The following is a 19,652-nucleotide window of genomic DNA, read 5'->3' as shown; positions in this document are numbered from 1 at the left end:
GACAACGACGGCACTGAGGGTGGTCACCCCTGGCCCCAGGGTCACCCCGCCTTCCGCTCTGGTCAGGATGGCTTCCTCGCTTCCCTCGCCACCAAGGGTATCAAGGACGAGACCTACTACCAGGCCCTCAACTTCACCCAGTCCTCTACTCGCAACGGCATTGATGACGCCCTTACTTACAAGGGCAAGAAGCTCTCCGGCCTCTTTGTCCCCCCTGATGTCGCTCAGGCTCCCCAGATTGCTGCTCAGGCCGGTTACCCCATGATCACCCTTCCCGCCGGCACCCACTCCGCAAGCGGTATGGGTATCGGTCTCGGCATCATGCAGACTGCCTACGGTGAGGCCGAGCTCGTCAAGTGGGGTTCCGCCATTGAGGACCTCCAGAAGTCCACCGACACGCCTCATAAGCGCACCCTTCCCCAGTGGAGGGATTTCCTCAAGAGGAACATTCCCGTCTACAACGTTTACGAGGGTTCCGATTAAACAAATTTGTTGTTTCTCGTCATCCCCTTCCCGTTTTCCTTGCTAGGTTTGTTTGCATCACCAGCATATCATCATCAAGCGAGTCAGGTCCTAGTTAGTTCATGTAAGAAAATGGAGTTAGGTTAGGGGGTTGGATACTGTCGCATACTTTGGAAAGATATGCGTTGCATATTGGGCTGGATATACCCGTACCCTCCGCGTTTTAGTTGGGATGTATAAACTTAGATTTTAATGTTAAAACCTCATTACAAGGTGCATCTGTTCTCATTGTCTTACTTGGATTTGTTCTACTATATTGCTTGGATGTACCAATGAATTGATGCGGAGCATTCCAGCTGTCGCTTTCAAGTCCCGTGATGTATAATGCCATGATATGCTCTACCTTTGAGTTTCATCACGTTCATTAACCCCACATTACTGGCAAACAGACATCCCAGCCTAGCGGCTAGCTGACTGACTTCATATTCAACGTCTCGGCGTTCAAAATCGAGTTTGTGAAAAGCACACAGCTGCGGCCCAATAGTTTTGACGCATCAAAAGGCTCGTTGGTGTTCTTGCTAAGAACAAATCTACCCACTCAATCAACTCGAGATTAGCCCATCTAGACAAAACCGACTCCATGTAACAATCCTGCTCGTCGGAACCCGAAAATCTATCCGGCCGACACTTTCCGAAATCCCTTGTGCTATCACATGGATTATCTGAGCCTGTTTAAACAACGATACCAATATTCAGTAATGAACATTGAAGTACAGGCAGCAGGGAACATCAAGATGCGACGCAGCTGAGATCCTGTAATTACTTTGAGAATCTAGGTAAGGTAGGTACCTAAGAAACTCATCTGGTTAGAAAGCGAGGTGATAATGCTGCTTCTTAAACTCCTGTTCTTTCCCAACAGCATGCATATTTACCTTCCAGTCAATGAGTCATCTGCTGAGGGTAGATAAATCCAACATATTTTGCGTATAGCCCTGACGGGACAGGGACTGAACATTGGGAAACAAAACGGAGGATAAGGTATCATGTCGGTGTCTTCTTCTATCTTGGAAAGTTTGCAAATCCACTTGATAGGCATGTACCAAGCGAGCTGCACTCAATGATGATTTGTAGCCCCGTTCCGTTTCTGTCATCAGTGATGAGAGAGAGGGAGGATGAAGATTTGGGCTGCATTTGTTCTTGTACGAAGTTGTTATAGAGGCCTCCGTACGGCATTTCCTGTACGCTGTACCCAAAAAAAGACCACGCATTTGGCGGAATTTCGTACAGATTTCAAAGTTGCGGCCCCCTCATGATAGCGTCGCATAGCCTTGTCCGGGTTGGGGTTTTGTATGAACAGAAAATCGTATAGATTTCCTAACTTCGTATAGAAGCCCCAAATATATATATAGTCGAAATTTGAGTACAGCTGTACGCATTTTGCAATGTAGATGCAGTATGAGGGGGGTGTAGAAGGTTGTACGGCGGCCAGCTCTGTAACAACTTCGTACGAGAACAAATGCAGTCTTGAAGAAAAAAAAATCACATGCTTGACGGCACCAAACAAACAAACAAAAAAACAAACAAGATTAGTAAAGCCAGAAAAAAGATAAGGACTTTATTACAGAGGAGAGAGTACGTACGCAATGAAGAGGAATAATAGGGAAAGCAGCGATAAAAAGTGAGAAAAAAAACGAAAAAAAACACATACAACACCAGGGATTCGCTGGTCGTCACCGACCCAACTACTAGTCTGGCCCTCACTGGCTTATCTATGGGAGAGCGGACGGGATCCCGAGTTTTCCAGTGGGTATGGTCGTATGTGATTGTTTTCTCTTTAGCAAAGGATTATAACTGGGAAGGGAGAATCAAAGTCACTGTCATGAGGGTGGGTGTCAGATAACTATGGCCCAGACAGACCACACACATGCACCTTTGGTCATCCATTCTCATTTACCCACCCAGATTGTGTTGCATTCAATATACATCTCTTCACCTGTCCATAATATTTATCTTCTCGCTCCCATAGAACCTTTTTTTTTTTTTTTTTTTTTTTTTTTTTAGTTAAATAACGTTATATTATATTTTTACCCATCACCTTATCATCTAGGTACGTGCGTGACATTCACTATCGAGATCTTAGGTTCTATTGCCATCCTTCTAACCTCCTGTGACAAGTGCAGAGGGACAAGGTGATCGCACTGATAAGATTCCTTGGAGCTTGCAGCAGTCCTGAGGTACATGGATGATTTTTGGTTGGCCAGTCAAGGAATGTAAGTAACATCGTGGGTAGGGCTGAAGTGATCAGATAAGATCCGATTACGGATAGGTCAAGGATGAGATATATCAAAACGATCAGATAAGGTTAGGAGATAAGATCATCAGATAATACACATTCAGATCCAGTAAGATTGCATCAAAAGTCGCTTGCTAAATTTTTCGTTTCCAAGGCAGATCTAGGTAACTCTAACTCGAATCATAGATTCATTCTACTCCATGACATTCCATGTCGACATCCTTCCACTCACCCCATGAGTCGATCTCAATCGGCGATTGGACTTGGAAATAGTCAACTCGCTTAAGCGACGGTACCAGCAACGGTAGCATTGACCTCCTCGCAATCAATCTTCCTCCAGATGTAGATCTGGCCAATCTCCCAGTTGGGGCTGGGGCCCGTGGTCTCGTCGGTGCAGGTAGTCTGGATGGTGGTCGAGCCGGAGGCGGTGTAGCTATTTTTTCTTCTGTCAGTATCTGTTTGCTCCTTTTCACTGTCAGGTTAGTGAGTGGATTGGGTAAACTCACGTCTCATCACCAGAAACAACAGTCTCCTTCAAGGCCAAAGTGCCATCAGTCCTGTTATACCTGAAGCTGGCAGCGCTTCCCTCGGCAGCACCCTCGGGGGCGGTGCACTGGTAGTCGGTCTCGCCGTAGAAGAAATCGGAAAGGCGGTTGGAGGCGGTGGAGCAAGAATAGACAAGGTCGGTCTTGTCGGAGGACAAGGCGAAGTTGACGTAGCCCCAGCTGTTCTGGTGAGCGGGGGTGGTGAAGATGTAGTCGGCGTGGAAGTCAAAGTCGGAGACGGTCCAGGTGATTTCCGAGGTGGTCTCGGTGGCCCTGACGGTGGTGCTAGCGGGGGCAGCAGAGACGGTGGCGGCGAGGGCCAGGGCGGCAGCGGCGCGGGTGAAGTTGACCATTTTGATGGATTGGGTGAGGGTTTGGGTTGGTTGGTTGGTTGGTGGTGATTAGGAATTAAGGTTTAGGTTCGAGTGTTGAATTGTTGATGGAAATACTGGGTGAGATGAAGGTTATAGACAGAAAGGGATCTCGCGATCTTATACTTTAAGATCTTGGTAACGGATATGGACGGATGTCGGATGACAGACTGGAGTCTAAGCCGACCCACTGCTGATGATCATCCCCGTATCCACAAGACCGGATCCTCCCACGATGCCGCTGTTACCGTAACTGCTGGTTCAGGTTGTTACGTTGCCGTTCCTGTCGCTCGCTTGCCCGCCAGTTGACCGTCGCATCACCAAAAGTCACCGCCACCGTCCAGCTCGTATTGTCGTGGCTGGCTGTGTTTGGTGATCCGAACAAGACAGTGAAGTTCGGTATCCACCGGCTTATGGGGGACCGACCGCTTGGCGGCTATTCGGATTTCAAAAACTGACGATCAAAGAAAAGAAGCATGGAGAAGAGTCGAGTTACTACTTGCAGCTGCAGCTGGGAAGCGAACTGACGGAAATCGGAACAAATGGGACTTTCTTTTTGCCCCCCAGCATGCCTGACGAGCGCCAAGAAGATGCATGCAACACTTCTTTCTCGTATTTCCCCTTCCCAACGCGAGACTTACAGCACAGGCTAGGCTAAATGCACCGTAGCTACAAGTGATTGCCTTGAATTTTGGTCCCCTAAATGCCCTGGCAGGGAAATGTACGAGCTTCACGAAACCTCAGGGTAGCAGGGCAGGTGGCTTTATTTGGCATTGGCCAAGACGAGGGCGGAGAAGGGTCAAAGGAGATATGGAGACACTGGCTCCGTATAAGTCCACCTTGGGCGCTTATAACTTCGTGTTAATGGTTGGGCATGCCGATGAGGTCATCCACCAAAAAGCCAAAAGGATTTTGAGGGAGGAGTTGAATTTGGGAGGTGAAAAGAGGCCAGAACTTTGATTCGTTCCGTTGTGGCACAACACAACGCTACACAAGCACCATGCCACGAGATCGCCATCGCCCAAAACGTGGGCGGTCGGCGAAGGTAACATTGCAGCGGCACCGGTAGCGATAGCGGCTCAGCAGTGACTGCAAGGGCGGTGCGCGATCGCAGGATGCAGTGTCGCCCAAAACTCGAACAAGACTTCGGGAATATGATCCCTTCCACGAATCAGCGAACTCCAATTCATCTTCTCGGTAACACTTGTACGAGTGCATCGGGCCATCGGTTCCGCTGGGCCCTGGAGAGGCTGAGTTGAGGCGACACTGGGGAATTTGGGACTCGCCAATCAAGACAAAAACCCTAAGCGGTGTGAAGAGGGGAACTTGAACGACATAAAAGGGAACGTTGTTGTAACAATGATGTATTTTTCTAAAACGAGGACGTCCTTACTAAGGACCGGTTGCGATACGAACTGAGATGAGCTGAGAAGGATCGGTCTATCGGCTCGCTGACTTGTAGCTCAGTAAGCAACCACATTTTGGTGCAGTGGACGAAGGTCAGGTGACACTGACATGAAAAACGTCTGGAAACTACCACAGATGGAAGCTGACGTTGATCGGCATCGCGCTGTGGAGGTTTGTTCTGCTAGGGTCTATACGAGATCGGGAGCATACGATGGCGGCCTCAGTTCCGCTTTGGTGGATAAGCCAAGGCCTGGGCGAGGGCAAAGTAAACGGTGTGAATAGGGGCATTGGCTGGAAGGCCGACAAGAACGGGATCTGCTTCCCCGTTGGATTGAAGTTGACCTCAACAAATACGCAACAGCTCCTCCACTTCACTCCCGTCGAATGCATCAACAGGACAGTCTGACAACTCACCCGTCCTGAACGCACCGACACGCCGGTAGACCGTTTGCCCTCCTTTAAGACCGTCATCTTTGGCCGGCACCAAAATCAATCCAGCCTGGAATTGTCGTTTCCAGTAGTTACTGACCAACCCTTCCCACTCCATCAACAAGAAGAGAACCACCTCTAGTCCATCCGTCGGCGTGTCATCGTCCATATGGACAATGACAGGCGATTTTGCGTCCTTCCCTTCGACGTACAATCGATCTTCCGGGTAGTTCTGAACATCAAGTTCTGTCTTAACCAGGCCCTTCCGCACGCGACCCTTCAAGACAATCGCGATCTCACCCTCGTTATCAGGCCTGTATTTCGACTCAAACGGGGGGTTGGGAAACTCGACCAGGTCGGAAAGGTAGGCGACGCTGGTGACAGACTCGACCAAAAACCGCTTGTTCCCATCCCAATGGTCGGGCCGTTGAGTGTTCTTTTCGCTTTCTGCAATGTTCTTGAGCGACTCCTTCACGTTGAGTTCCTTGGCAGCCCATGACCACGAAGGGGCGTTAGAACCAGAGATAACGTTGTTTCTCTCGCCTAGCTCACGGGTAAAGCGCCAGAGGAGGTCGAGCGGGTAGAGCTCGCGCCATGTTCCGGTGACGTAGGTGAAGGAGCGGAAGTGTTCGATGGCGCGGGCGATGCCGGCCATGGCGAAAAGGCGATCGGAGGTGAAGGTTAGGGATGTGCCAATGAAGGTCTTTGCGATCTTTTCCCAAGCGAGGAAAGAGGGAAACGTGTGCTCAATCAGGTGTCTTGCCCTGTCCTCGTTTGCTCCTTGTTTCGCCTGCTGTTCTTCGGCGTTACAGAGCGCCTCGAAAACGGTCTTGGAAGAAAAGGGTGTGTCCCCAGTGGCCCGCAAGGTAGGCTCGGTGAGGCGCTGTTGAACCTTGGGCGTATCAGTCTTGAACGGCCACGACTCGGCAAAAGCTTGATGGCGACATTCCCAGAAGAGCTGGGGAGCTCCAAAGTATACGGCTCGTGAAGAGAGTACGCTTTCCTGGAAGACCCAGCCTCGCTTGAACAGAGGCGACTGTTCCACATTTTCCGTGAACGTGTTTTCGAGCAGCGAGTTGACAGCGTATACAGTGGACTTGTCGTCACAAACTTTGATCCGGCATGGACTCGTCTGCAATGGGTTCCTGGGGGTGTAACATCCATCGTTGCCACCGGTTCCTAGAGCAGTGATGTTACAGCGGGAATAGCCATAGACGTCACTCATGGTAAGGCCCTCTCTTTGCCAGTCTTCCTTCGCCTTTGAACCAGCTTGGATGATGCACAGGGAATCAATCCATATGTACCGACATCCGAGTTGCTGGGTTATCTTCATAGCATCTCGGAACGTCTTGGACAACCTGTCATCAAGCGGTATGCTATCTTGCAACTGGGCCATGTTCTCTGTCTCCAGCTTCAAGTTGTGCGCTTTCGTGGAGATGGACCAGGAGTGACTGAGCGTGAGGTAGTGTGCCTTCTTTTGGGCAAGGCCTTCGGCAGCAGATATCACCAGTCGCGGAGCCAGGTTGCCGGGTACTTCTCCCACGTCGATGAGCCGCGTAGGCAGCCATATCGCAGTGGGGTCTTTCTGCGTGGAGGAATACCGGTTGCACTCGGGGTGGTTGGCGACACAGTCTTTCAGCCAGTATTGCATGGACTTGAGGATTTCGGGGGCGTCCGAGGACGGAGACAGAGGGGTATGAGAATCCGGACCAGCTGGGGAGTAAGTTCCTGGAGGTACAATGTTAGATGCAGCTTTCAATATCTCGTCAAGACAGGCTAAACAACTCACCACTTCGGACCTTCCGCAGCTGGACAGTGACAAAGTCATCCATGATCCATGCGCCAGAAAAGTCATAACTCTCGTTGTAGCGCTCTTCCAGCCACTCGTCCACTCCGGCCAAGTCATTCGCCATGTCCTCGTCAATTTCTAGCTCTTGGATCCGGCTTGTCTCCAGCCAAACCGAGTAAGGCCCAGCACAAGCCACAACCTGGACAAGACCGGTATACTCCTCGTCTTTAGACCATTCGAAGTATTGGTCCTTTTTGCTGACGAGAGTGCAGAGATGGCACCCCGCGGCGGCGGATGCATCCAACTTCTCCAAGCTTTCGCTATGAAAGAAGCGCAGTCTCTCTTCCTGTCCCGAATCCCCGTCCAATGCCCAATTGCTGTTGCCCGTCCATGGTTTGACCCGTCCTAGTCGTTCTTGTACCCAGTCGGAGTGGATGATGCGGGAGCAACGACCGCATAAGACGTGAGGGACCACGCCGTTCGAAGTCATTTTGGAGGGTCGCTACGGCAGGTTGCTACGGCAGGTCGCTATCGATATCGCTTCGGGAAACGAAGAAGAGGTTCGTCGTCGCGGACGGGTTGTCGTTGTCGTTGTCGTGTGCTCGCCTAGACCAACCCCGCGCGGGCTGAATGCTGATCTGAGACAACACATGGTCATCCATTGTGTGGCTGTTCGTCGCCATGGGCGGACGTATAGGGTATAGTACCCAGGCTGACACACATTTTGCCAAGTAGCGCCACTGAGCGCCTGTCAGCGTCGCATAGAAAGGTCATCCAAGAAGGTGATGATGAATTGGAGTGGTGGGTGGATTGTGTGGTCGGGTAAGCTGCCAAGATGTCATGGTTGCGAAACGTCACAAAAGGTGGGCCGTGGAACCGCGGAGGTTCCCGTGCGCTAACAGAGATCTAACAGGTCATCTCTATCTCACATTCTGCATAAAGCCGCCTTGGTCACTCTGCAATTCAAAACCACTAGAGTGAGTAAATCTGTCCAAAGAGCAGGTTAAAACAGCTGGTATTGTCGTCTTTGTGTTGGTTAATGTTCTTCTCGGTTTTTTCTTATTCGTTTACGTTTTTACCCGAATGATTCCAACTAAAGAGCTATGCATAAGTCGGCACTGTGCCGTGCAGGCAGTTGGTTCGTTAGTGTGCACTGAACGACTGTAAGTTACAGCGCTGTAGTTGTTAGCGCCCGTCACTTCCGGGCTGTCATCCAAATCCCAATCCCAATCCTAAGACATCAGATATCTTAACATGCCAGCGTTTAAACCTGAGCACCCATCTTCCAGCAGCACACCTGCATTTCCATCAATTAAAAAACCACAAATTCCGAAACGCGAGCTTTCTCACACCTTCAAATGTTAAGTGCATCGGCCCCGAGTTCGCTCCTCATCCCCCTCTTCCTCCTGCTGCTATCTTGCCAAGAGAGTGTCCATAAGGGCTTCCGAGATCTTAAGTATTTCCGAAGCCTGCATTCAGTTTCCCTTCCTTCCAAAACACTCAAAATGCCCTCCTCCGTTAGCAATCCGTTCCGCTGCACAACGTCAGCTCTGTCCATCGATCTCATGTGAACCGAAACCACTGAAAAAGGGGACTTACTCAAATTCACCGAAGCCCACGTATCCCTCCTATGCTCCCCGGAGTCACAAATACAAGCCAGCATATCTCCGGACACACCTCCTCCTTGAAGCCAACAATCGCAAAAGTCGCGGCAAAAGTTGGCCGTGCCGGACAAGTCCTCCACCTGCCCATCCTTCTCCTCAAACCACTTCAGCCTGCTCTCCTTGGCATCGAACCAGATACACTGGTTCAGATCCAAGCTCGTCTCGTGCCACCCGTGCAGTTTTGGGTGGGATGCCTCCTTGGAGTCGTCAGTGAGCTTGCAGAAGCCAGTGAGGGCGCAGGCTTTGGGGTCGACTTGCCAGTTGACGCAGGATTTGCGGAAGCTGTCGATCATGGGTTTTTGGTTGGGGTTCGTGTTGGCGATGTCGGCGGCGGAGATGGTGGGGATGAGGGTGGCGAGGATGAGGGCTAAGGTGGGTGAAGGCAGTGGGAGATGCATTTTGGTGCGTGGTACTATTGGTGCAAGTCTGTGTTTGGGGCCGTTGCTATTTTGTGAAAACCGACTTATGGGAGTCAAGGAAAGAATGTACAAGGAAATTCAAGGCTTGGCTGAGGATGGCGAAGCAGGAAAGATTATAGCTGTGAGGCCAAATGCTAGTAGTACGTGACCCATGGCTGCACCGGGTGGGTGTGTCACGATGGTGAGTCGAGCCGGTTGCTTTGGCATATCACGATACATCGGTACGTGAAGGATTGTGGATGGAAAGTTTAACAGGTCAACGACAGCGTTGACCTTGAGGCGCCTTAGTCACCGTCACGCTAGTTGGCCCAAATGCTCCACGCATTTGCCTGGATGTGTCACGAAGTTAGTCCTCTCTTTCAAGCCTACTCTGTCTTTGCTTCCAGGTCCAAAGGTAGAGCTCCTTGCCATGTTTTGTTGCAAATGCAATTGGTCTTCCATTGTTACGAATGGAAGTCAGGTGGCAAGTCCGAGCTTATGATGAAGTAGTTCAGGATCGCTTGAAGGCATTTTGGAAATATTTCACAACTTTTATCTATGTGCTTAGGCAAAGATTCCCTACCTCTCTGCATTTTCCCCTTGAGATTGCTCACTACCGCACTAATGATATTTCAATCTATCCCGTTGACTGTGCAACTGATGTAGCAAGCGAGACAGGTCATCTACTGCCCAAACGCTCCAAAGCAACCCAGCCGGCCATCATTATTGTATATATGCTCAGCTGTAACGCCAACTCATCATTAATTTACCATCAGGATTTTTGTATTGATGGGAGAAATGTAGGATAGTCTTACCCAGATTGATACTCGCAAGCACAGACCAGTCAGAAGGCTTCTCATCTCCACGTTTGCAACGGAAGAATCGTTTGAAAGACGTACTGTTGTACGACCATGGCGCGCACCTTTCACCCATGGTCAGGCAATGGTCGAGAAGTTCGCCCCTAACACACACACACACAAAACTTGTCGTCAGTCATCATTGCATATGAACCTTAGAGTGTCTCATAGACTTCAGGACGGTAAAAAGACTTACAAATTCCCCTGCCCCCTAGAGGCATTATTCCAGCCCTGCTCGTCCGTCAGGGTCGCGTTGCACGCGGGGGGTATCTTCCACTCCAACTTGTTTTCCTTGGTGTTGTAGCCGAGGCACTTTGACAAGCCCAATATCGAAGAAATGTTGGTCTTCACATCGGCCCGCTGGCATTCAGCGGTTATGCCCATGCCCGATCTGTACGCAAAAGATTCGGTATTGCAGGTTCGGTGGAAGTTTCCCACGTCCGTCTGAAAGCCCGGGCATCTTGAAGCTGCAACGTTGGTGATGAAAACTAATACGAGAAGGTGGAAAAGGTGCATCATGGTGGGTATGTCAGGCGTGTTGGGTGAAGTGCCGTCAGTGATGACCGGGAGAGTGTTTAAGGGAGGACTCGGGCTGATGCAACCTCTAAATACTTCGTCGTGGAACTCCTTGATAGAAAAGCCTAGGTAGTAAGTGACGTAAAGTAACTTGCAACACCCTCATTGCAGCAAACAGACGTGCCATGGCCTGAAGTCGACAAAAACGATCCTGAAACAATAGTTGTGTGATGTAGTAGGAAACAGGCTTCATGAGTAAATGAGATGCAGTTTAAACAGCACTATGATACATTAAAGCAGGAAAAAGACATGCTTACGAGCGTCGACTCCCCATCAGAAGCAACAACTCTTTTGTAGAAAATAAAGTGGACGTGAGTCGTTCCTTCAATTTTCGGCTGAGATAGTTTCCGATTGCGGAGTTCTTGCTTTTGCACAGTTCCTCCCAGTCACAAATGTCTGCCCGTATACGCCTGCTCTGCCCCTTATCATCCCTTCCTTAAACCAACGAACCACAAAATGGCCAGATTCTCCCCCTGGTAAGTGCCTGATTCCAGCAAACATGGAATCTTTTGGTCAAATTCATTGCGAGTGAAGGCGCGAAAAAGATGACGCCCTGTGCAGAGCCATATCTGACATCAAACTCTCGGATATCTGATGAGCTTCTTTCGATGTCCTCCCTCGGAAGTAGGGGTGGTCAGTTCCTACAAGGGCATTTTGTGCAATGAATCGCACTCTTCGCATGATTTCTAATTTACCAATTTCCTTCCCTTTAGTCCCACCGTTGCACAAACCGCCCGCTTGTTTCCCCTCTTGTTCCCGTAGAATAGCACTAGCCCTATTGCTTTTCCCCGACCAAGGTTCAATCACCTCTGCCGTCCAAAACAACCCAGACGACCATTGTCGTTGTAGATATGCTGCGCTGTTGTAAGGTGGAGTTAGAGGTAAGGTCAGGATTTTCTACTTCAGACATTCCAGTCCGCTCATGATATGTTCCAAGTTGGAAAACAGGGGAAAAAAAAGACTAAAAAAACTGTAAGTCGCTTACCGAGATTAATGGAAAGATTCCTCGTCACATCATAATAGCTTGTGCAAATGTAACTCAGCAAGCGCTCGCCGGGTACGGAATCATAGGAGTCCCCGGGATGTCCCGGTCTCGGCTTGGAATCTACCATATGACAGCCGTGGCAGACGTTTTCAAGAAGAGCAGCTGGTTGTCTACCAGGTACACAGGGGGAATAAGTCAAGCGTGTTAGTAGAGATAGTCGTCTTTGTCTGAAATCTCTCAATTTGTTAAAAACGGGACGTAAAAAGGGAAAAAAAACTGACCTCCCCGTAGCATTCCTCAAATCCACCGGCGTATCCACGATCTGCATCTCACAAATAGGTGCAATCCATTGCAGTGAAGAAGTTTCCGACGGATCATACCAGATACACTTGTTCAGGTCGAGACTTGTGCTTCGCCATCCAGGGTGGTCCGGGGATAAACCATACGGGTCTGTAGGTTGCTTAGAGCCGAGCTTGCATTCGGCGGAGAGGACCAGGTGGTTGTTGAATATGGTAGTGTAGTTCGCGCAGCCCTGGTGGAAGTTGCTGTCGTCTGTATAGAGGTACCCAAGCACAGTTGATGAAATGGCGAGAATGACCAATGCGAGGAGGAGGAGTCTAGACTGCATCTTTGATACTACGTGGCGGGAATGGTGGTGGTGTGCTAGATGTGTGGAAGATATAGCTGGAGGGTACCTCGTGCTGGGAGATTGGGAAGAATACGGGGCCTGAGAACGAGTACTTTTAATAGGGCTACCCTACAGGCAATTACAAGAGACATGTGGATGATGAGTAACGACATAGCTGTAGTGTGCGGATGGTTCACCACCTGTGATTGCACAAACGACCCTGAAATAAAACGCGGCCTTTGAAAACTGGATGGGAAGAAGACGCCGTTGGACAGTTGACAGCAACGACATGAGAAGCCCCGATCAATCATTACCCGAGCTCTCATCTCTTCCATCTTGTCTGCAAAGCTTTCACCCTCGTCCTCAAAAACCTCCTCTTCAGCGTCTTCGTATTCCACCTCTTCTTCGTCCCAGGCCTTCCTCTGGGCGATAAACTCCATCGTCCATTTCTTCGCGTGCTCCTTCACCTCCTCAACGGTCTTCTCCGCCTTCTTGGCCAGGTCACTGACCTTCTTCAAAGCATCCTGAAACGCATCGTAATTCTTCATCCTTCCGTGATAGCCGATGTCAGTCATTGTTCCGACCTGGCCCACCCATTTGTGGCAAGCCTGCGCCTCTTCGACCGGCATTCTTCCCACGTGTGCCATCCGGGTTGCTTGCTCTTCCGTGATCTCCACGGCCCGCTCAACCTTTGCGTGGGCAGCGTCGAAATGCTTCTTGGTGGTGTCGAATCCGTCCACAGGCTTCTGCCTATCAGCGTGCAGCCTATCGGTTATAAGATCCGGAAAATAGGGGTGCTTTTTGGCGAGCTTAGGAAGCTTCTTGAAAACATCGCCGTTGCTCTCAAACAACGGCTTTAGATGATACTGGTTGGCCGCACCCCAGTACATAGACATGGGCGGGTTCTTGGATAACTCGTGGCGGCGTATGAAAGGCTGGGAACGAGGCGGAGGACCGGTGATCTTTTTGGGCTTCTTCACTGGAGGCGATGTCGAGGAAGCGGGGGCCGCCTTGCGTTTACGACTGGCCACTTCGGATTCTCGCGACATTGTTGTTATTACCACAACTGATGGTTCTGGATTGAAAAGGATGCTGCTGGGATATCTGACTTGGATCGGATAGGGTGAAACGGAAGCCAGGATGTAGCAGGTTGACCCGGTGGTGGTGAAGTAAGAAGAACGAGAAAGAGGAGGAAGAGGGAGAAGGCCAGGATTTCCTTCTTAAGCCTGCTTTATCCTCTTCCGACTCTGCGGGGCGAATGCACCTTGTCATGCAAATCAAGCAAGTATGGCTTGAATGGCGATGCCAGCTGGATTTGGGTGCTGAAGACCTGAAAATGGTGGAGGGCTGCAGGATCATGGAGCAATGAAGGTGCAGACCTCGCCATCGTGGCTTCCGGTCCTTCTTTTTCGCCTTTTTCTCTTCACAAGACCGAACACGGCGACCTTGCCGAAACCTCAATTTGATCGTCCATCACTCACGCTCGTAGCTTCCCTCACTCACTCTCCTCCGTGACACTAATCTCCACCTCATCCCAATCCCTCCTCTTCTTCGCAGACCCCATGCTCCACCTCTTCGCATCGCCCTCCACAGCTTTCACCAACTCCTCCGCCTTCCTCGCCATCTCCTTCACCTTCTTCAGCGACGCCATAAACGCACCATAGTTCTTCATGCTGCCATCCTCGCCCCACGTCTGCGTCCCCGTCTGCCCAACCCATTTATGGGAAGCATGCGCTTCGTCGCGCAACATGATCCCGTACTTGACCATATTTTCCACTTCGCTGGCCATTTTAGAGACCGAGATCTCCCACTTCACGTGCGCCACGTCGAAATGCTTCTTAACGGCGTCGTGCCCGTTTCGAGCGGAGGGGCGCCTACCTAGTAGGTCGAACGTAGGTTCGAGGCCATAAGGGTCGTGCGGGCGGAGCTTGGATAGGATGTAGGGTTTGCGGCCGGTGAAGCCAATCATACGGTCGAACTCTTCGCCTTTGACTACGAGGCGGACCTGGGCTGGGGTACAGGCCGGGAAGGTGGGGGAGGACCGGTTGGGGCTTTGCGTTTTCTTGATGGCGCTGCTGCCGGTGCCGGCGCGGAAGCCGAGGCCAAAGAAGAAGCGTTACCAGCGTCCGGCTGTCTCCCACGTGGTCGTGGTGCCCCCGCGGCAGGTTGTCTCGAAGTCCCGGGGTGTTGCGGAGCAGGTGCCGGCGCAGGTGCTGCAGGCGTAGGCACAGCGAAGGAAGTTTGGACGGACGGTAGCAAATGGGAATCTAGAAACTCCATCTCGGAATCATACTCGCCTGATTCAGGGCTGTAAGGGCCTTTCATCCTGGCGCCGATTGATCCAGGCTGGTGGAAGCCGCCCAGTTCAACAAACGAGTCGGTATCATCTGGTGAGCTCAAAAGATCTGGATCCCCGCTGGGGTGTAATTCCTCTTCTATGATAGACGAATCTCTCGTCGCCCTTGCCGGCGCTGGTGCTGGTGCTGGTGCTGCGGTGGAGGGTGCCATACCGAATCGACGTGGTTGTTGAATGGCTGGATTCAATGGTGATGGTGTTGAAAAAAAGATGGTGTATTCAAGGAGCGGCGAATTGGTTGCTGAATTAATTACCCTTGTGTCTCCGGAAGATGTCAAGGAGGGAAGCGTGTTGTCATCGTCGTCGTCGCGTCAAGTGTTGGAGATGATTGTGTTTTTTTGTCGGGCGTGCAACGACTGCCCATACACTTTAGATGCATCCGGACATGGAAATTACGGCATTTCTTGTACAGTTTAAGCTCGACCCACTTTCACTGGTCAGCTATGGTACACTACTACTGTGGAACTTTGATTCTTCTTCCACAACACAAGAACTATAGTGATGCAAGTAAACAGTACCCAAGTAAACTCGCGATCCTATACATCCCAGCCTACATTTAACTCCCACCCCGAGAGCCCAGGGTCCGAGATCCCGCCCCGGCCAGTCACCCCCTCTATGGTCCCTTTCCTAGCCCCTCTACTACCACAAAGAATCCCGCCCTGTAGTCTTATGGCGCAGTAATTCCAGCCTCCAGGTCCGGGCCGTTGATGAAAACATTGCCGGGTACGCGGTATCCCACGCGTGGTAAATGTAGTTTTCGCAAGTTCGCAACTGGATGGGAGCATTGTGGGTGGCTCGTTTTATCCAACCAGTCTCACTGGACGACTGAGCTTTTTGGTTCGTAGTACTTTGGTTGTGTGGTATGAGTTGATTGATCGGGAATGATGTCTACGAATGTCTTTTCTTTCTTTCCTTTTTCCCCTCGACTTGCTACTTTTGTTTTCGAGCAAGTATCTGTGACAAGAACTGGTGCCGATGACGCTCGTGTACCTACGGCCAATGCAAGATCGGCGATGAGGTGTATCAGTCTAAAGATCGTAAGTGGTCTGCTATGGTATTGCGTAATCGTCCAAGTCATTGTGTACATAAGGAGATCAGTAACATATCACAAATTCCAGGAGCCGGGGAAATGGGGAACCGGAGAGGTATTAATGACAGGTCAAACTGCACGACTTCGTTTCCGTTTCCATCACATCACGCCACTACTACACAAACCACTGACTGCATCGTCAGCAAATCACTAGCTCTAGACTCGTCAAAAAATGATATCTGAGCGGGGAAAAAAAGAATCACTGTTTACACTAAAAGCTAACATCTAACGATTCTCCGGAGGAAAAAAAAACAAGCACCCAGCCGAAACGCCACGCATATGTTGATCTGTAGGTTCTCCGATCGGGGAGAGTGGATGAGGTACCCGAGTCCTGAGCCCCAAATGCCGTCTTCCCCGTTCTGGACCCACAAAGTTAGCGACCATGCATGCCCTGCATGAACCCAACTCCTTGATCTTAATCCAACCAGAGGACCCAGAGCAGGCCCATGCCATTAGGCCTTACCTTATTCATTACCCATCCCGATCCATCCAATCCAATCCAATCGTCCCAGTTCCGTCATCACTTTCACATCAGATCATCGCCAACATCCCAACAACAACCAACACACTCGTTGTCAGCACCTGCACCGTCCCCGGCCCCAGTCTCCCCACCGCAGCACTCTTCTCCTGCTCCTTCTTCTCCTCCTCCTCCTTGTTTTCCTGCTCCTTCTCCGTATTCGTCTTTTTATTCTCTTCATCCGCAAGTTCAGCCCACATCTCCTTAAACCCCTCTGGCACCACGTAGTCATCCTCGCTAAGCGTGTAATTGTCTCCCAAACCCGTCGTGTTAACCTTTCCATACGCCTGCCAAACACCACTGGTCAACGACCCGGGGCCGTCGTAGATGTAGACCCTCGACCGCACCCGGCCCGTGAACTGCGGCACCTCGTCGGAGATAATCCACTTGTCGCCGTCTCTCTTGACCGTCGACTCAGGCACGCAAGAGGCGTTCTTCCAGGCGGCGGCGGCTACGTCGCGCCATAGGGGCGCCATAGATCGCATGTGCTCGGCCTTGTAGAAGAGGCGGCAGTTGGCGGCTTCGTAGAGGAACTGCGTCGGGTAGTCATCTTCTTTGTCCTCGGTAGAGTCCGCGCCGTCGGCGTAAGCGTTGCGGTAGTTGACGCCGGAGCCGGCGAGCGTGATGGGCTCAAGGGGAGGCAGGTCGGGCGATGGGAGCAAAGCGGCGAGCTCCTTGGACTTGATGGTCACGTTGCCTCTGTCGGCGTTAAGGATGTAGCCGAACCACTGCCGAATGTTAGCGGGCATGGCCACTTGCGAACCTTTGCTGCCTCCCACGGCTTGCATGGGTGTATGAAGAGGTCTGCCGCCGACGGCAATGGTACGGACTCCTTGCTCGCGTTGCATCAGCCCGGTGAAGATGGTGCATGTGCTGATACAAATGCCGTTGGTGAGGACGACAATGTTTTCGGTCTTGAAGGGCTGCTCGGGCAGGACTTCGTTGGGGGCGAAACCGGTTACGTAGAACTCTTTTCCGTCTACCGGACCACTCTTATTTGCAGCTAGCATGTTCGATTCCATCTCGTCGCCAGTCACGCTGACGGGACCGTACAGGTCTCCCCAAGTTTTGTATGGTGCGCCAGTAGTGGGATCCAGTTGAAGCAAGCCAGCAGTTGCTATTTCCTGGGCTGCTGTGTCGTAGAGAAGACTGCCCAGAAGATCAGCCGCCGGGTGCGCTCGAATACGACTTCCTGTCCACATCTTGGCTTTGGGAAATAGGTTGCGGTAGAGCTCATAGCCGAGGTCAATATAGCCACCATCATTGGCGCTCATGTCCACGATCAGGCGCGTACGCCCGTCGGCTTTGCAAGACGATAACGTCTCGTGGATGATACGACGTGCCTCGGTGAGATCTTCAGTCATGCTATACCCCGGAAGTTTGTTTTCGGCAGGTTGGAATGTGAACGCAGCCAGAACACACGTGTCCTTATCATCTTCGAGGAGGTACCCAGAGATATAGCGATATTTGTGAATTGCCACCGGATTGGATGGATAACGGCGAAGGGGCTCAATCGTGAGTATCTCAGAGACATCGGCTCTCTTTTCCATAGGTAGAGTTGCGTTGGTTTTTGGCACCTCAACCTGTTCATGAAGCTTCTCTCCGGAATCGATGTTGGAAAAATCCGTCATAATCAGGGCCATGTTCGGAATTTCTTTGGAAGACCCATTGGAGAATCGGACATTGTGTGAGTCGGGAAAATCGAGAACATAACTGCCGGCCACGAAGTGATCTTGATACTTAGTCTGAATGGCAGGAGAAAAAAAGATCGCGTTGTATTGTGCATCTGGATCTTGAAGGCCTTGCATATGCGCCTCCTGGGTAAGCAAGTTGTCGATCGGAATGTCATCAATAGACTCCACGGGGGAGATCGTGGAGGAGTTGGACTGGAACAGTATGTCGTCGTCGATGTAGACTTTTGGCAAGGTTGTACCATCTTCCGAAATAGAGACAAGCTGGAACGTCCTCCTAAGGGCGAATACACTGAGAAGGGCTGGTGAATAGCCAAAATGGCCATCATGGGCTGCTTGATACTGTTTAGAAGAGGTCATGTTAGCCACCGTCATAGCGAAATGTTGTTCTGGTGCTCTCAACGGAGGCAAGACTCACAACTCTGCTGAGATCTTTCGTGAAGTCGAACTGGTTGGAGTAGCCACCGTCTCGTAGCTTCTCCCGGATTTGAATCAGGCCTCCGATAACGTCAACTCCTGGTAGCAGGTACTCCTTTGGTGGAGCCTTGAGATATCCAAGAGTACTCTGGAACTGGGCATACGGAAGCAGACTGAAGCTTGGTTAGTAATAGCAAGAATAATAATGTGTGGACTTTGACCTCACTAATCGATGAGGGCAACGTCTTTCTCGACATCAATGGGTACCGATTCGAGGCAAGCAAGTGCCACAGAAGGCTTGACCGTTGGTACACCGTCCTTTTTTGCCAGGTTGTAGGCTTTACGGACAGCGGCGCAGCCGGTGGCTTTGGTACCTCGGGCTGTTGGGGCAGCCAGTACCGTCGAGGAAAGAGCGAGAGCCCAGAGGCTAGGTGTCGTGAGGAACATAATGATGCTTCCGAGGTGCTGGAGTGATAATGATACTGACTAACCAAGGTCGTTGACAATGCTCAGGGAAACATCACAACGCCCGGTAGACCAGTCTTATATATCATCACAAGGCCGTAGGGCTGGCTCCTCCAGCCATTATTTCTTTCTTCACCCTTACGTCCTTCTCCCTGATCGCCGTTGCCATATTCACCGTTCCCAGTAAATCTGATGTTATTCTTAGGATGTGCACCTGCCAGCTCACCTAAATTGTGGACATTGTAAGGTGCTTGGCAACCAACGGTCTCTCCCTATGCGGCGAAGCCTTAGGGGCTCAGTGTTCGCAAGTGCTTACACCCTCCCCTGTCTCTCCAAACCACAGGCAGGCAGGTTCAAGACCCTTGCTCTCGCAGTGAATTTCTAACTGGCCCCAATGCGTTTGTACAGAAAATGCTGGCTAGGGGCGGCGTTCAACGATCGCGCTAGGAACCGCCAGGAGAAACTGCCGTCGGAGATTTCAGCGGTGCATCGCCTCACAAGATGCGGCGTAGTAGGTAGTCAATTAGGGTTCAATGGAGCTCGACCAAATGCTGACGGTTTCAAGTCGATCATCGTGCCCAAAGAGGAGACGTGTATCCCAAGTTCAGTGAATTCCACCGTCCCTTCATCTTTAGGGCCAACCAATGTGACAAAACACCGCCATTTTCAACCGCTATGCCATGTCTCGGCCCTGGTTGCCGAGCTGGGCTGA

The 19,652-nt window shown here is 51.0% G+C and overlaps 7 protein-coding genes across 7 annotated transcripts; all 7 read right to left on the bottom strand.

Annotated features, from left to right (window-relative positions):
* Window positions 1-2,872: 2,872 nt before the first annotated feature.
* SMAC4_00041 (uncharacterized protein) lies at window positions 2,873-3,832 on the bottom strand. The gene is made up of 2 exons (XM_003351452.2): window positions 3,262-3,832; window positions 2,873-3,188 (listed from the first exon to the last, which is right to left on the bottom strand). The coding sequence occupies exons 1-2, from the start codon at window positions 3,651-3,653 to the stop codon at window positions 3,038-3,040; spliced, it is 543 nt and encodes a 180-aa protein (XP_003351500.1). The 5' UTR covers window positions 3,654-3,832; the 3' UTR covers window positions 2,873-3,037.
* A 1,128-nt stretch (window positions 3,833-4,960) lies between these two features.
* Window positions 4,961-7,901, bottom strand: SMAC4_00042 (uncharacterized protein). Its single transcript, XM_003351453.3, has 2 exons — window positions 7,297-7,901; window positions 4,961-7,235 (listed from the first exon to the last, which is right to left on the bottom strand). Exons 1-2 carry the CDS (start codon window positions 7,784-7,786, stop codon window positions 5,422-5,424), a joined length of 2,304 nt encoding a protein of 767 aa, XP_003351501.2. The 5' UTR covers window positions 7,787-7,901; the 3' UTR covers window positions 4,961-5,421.
* Window positions 7,902-8,381: 480 nt separating this feature from the next.
* On the bottom strand, window positions 8,382-9,358 carry SMAC4_00043 (uncharacterized protein; the record flags this gene model as incomplete). The annotated part of the gene is made up of 2 exons (XM_003351454.2): window positions 8,382-8,830; window positions 8,896-9,358. 2 exons carry the CDS (start codon window positions 9,356-9,358, stop codon window positions 8,772-8,774), a joined length of 522 nt encoding a protein of 173 aa, XP_003351502.1. The 3' UTR covers window positions 8,382-8,771.
* Window positions 9,359-10,041: 683 nt separating this feature from the next.
* Window positions 10,042-10,599, bottom strand: SMAC4_13820 (uncharacterized protein; the record flags this gene model as incomplete). Its single annotated transcript, XM_066091639.1, has 3 exons — window positions 10,042-10,100; window positions 10,174-10,319; window positions 10,412-10,599. 3 exons carry the CDS (start codon window positions 10,597-10,599, stop codon window positions 10,042-10,044), a joined length of 393 nt encoding a protein of 130 aa, XP_065947177.1.
* A 1,366-nt stretch (window positions 10,600-11,965) lies between these two features.
* SMAC4_00044 (uncharacterized protein) lies at window positions 11,966-13,453 on the bottom strand (the record flags this gene model as incomplete). The annotated part of the gene is made up of 1 exon (XM_003351455.3): window positions 11,966-13,453. One exon carries the CDS (start codon window positions 13,451-13,453, stop codon window positions 12,440-12,442), a length of 1,014 nt encoding a protein of 337 aa, XP_003351503.2. The 3' UTR covers window positions 11,966-12,439.
* A 446-nt stretch (window positions 13,454-13,899) lies between these two features.
* SMAC4_00045 (uncharacterized protein) lies at window positions 13,900-14,912 on the bottom strand (the record flags this gene model as incomplete). Its single annotated transcript, XM_003351456.1, has 2 exons — window positions 13,900-14,414; window positions 14,525-14,912. The coding sequence occupies 2 exons, from the start codon at window positions 14,910-14,912 to the stop codon at window positions 13,900-13,902; spliced, it is 903 nt and encodes a 300-aa protein (XP_003351504.1).
* Window positions 14,913-16,034: 1,122 nt separating this feature from the next.
* Window positions 16,035-18,922, bottom strand: SMAC4_00046 (uncharacterized protein; the record flags this gene model as incomplete). The annotated part of the gene is made up of 3 exons (XM_003351457.2): window positions 16,035-18,400; window positions 18,477-18,648; window positions 18,702-18,922. The coding sequence occupies 3 exons, from the start codon at window positions 18,920-18,922 to the stop codon at window positions 16,382-16,384; spliced, it is 2,412 nt and encodes an 803-aa protein (XP_003351505.1). The 3' UTR covers window positions 16,035-16,381.
* Window positions 18,923-19,652: the final 730 nt, after the last annotated feature.

This window comes from Sordaria macrospora, chromosome 5 (assembly GCF_033870435.1).
Source record: "Sordaria macrospora chromosome 5, complete sequence".
NCBI classification, from domain to species: Eukaryota; Fungi; Ascomycota; class Sordariomycetes; order Sordariales; family Sordariaceae; genus Sordaria; species Sordaria macrospora.
This window is presented reverse-complemented; position numbering and strand designations above follow the sequence as displayed.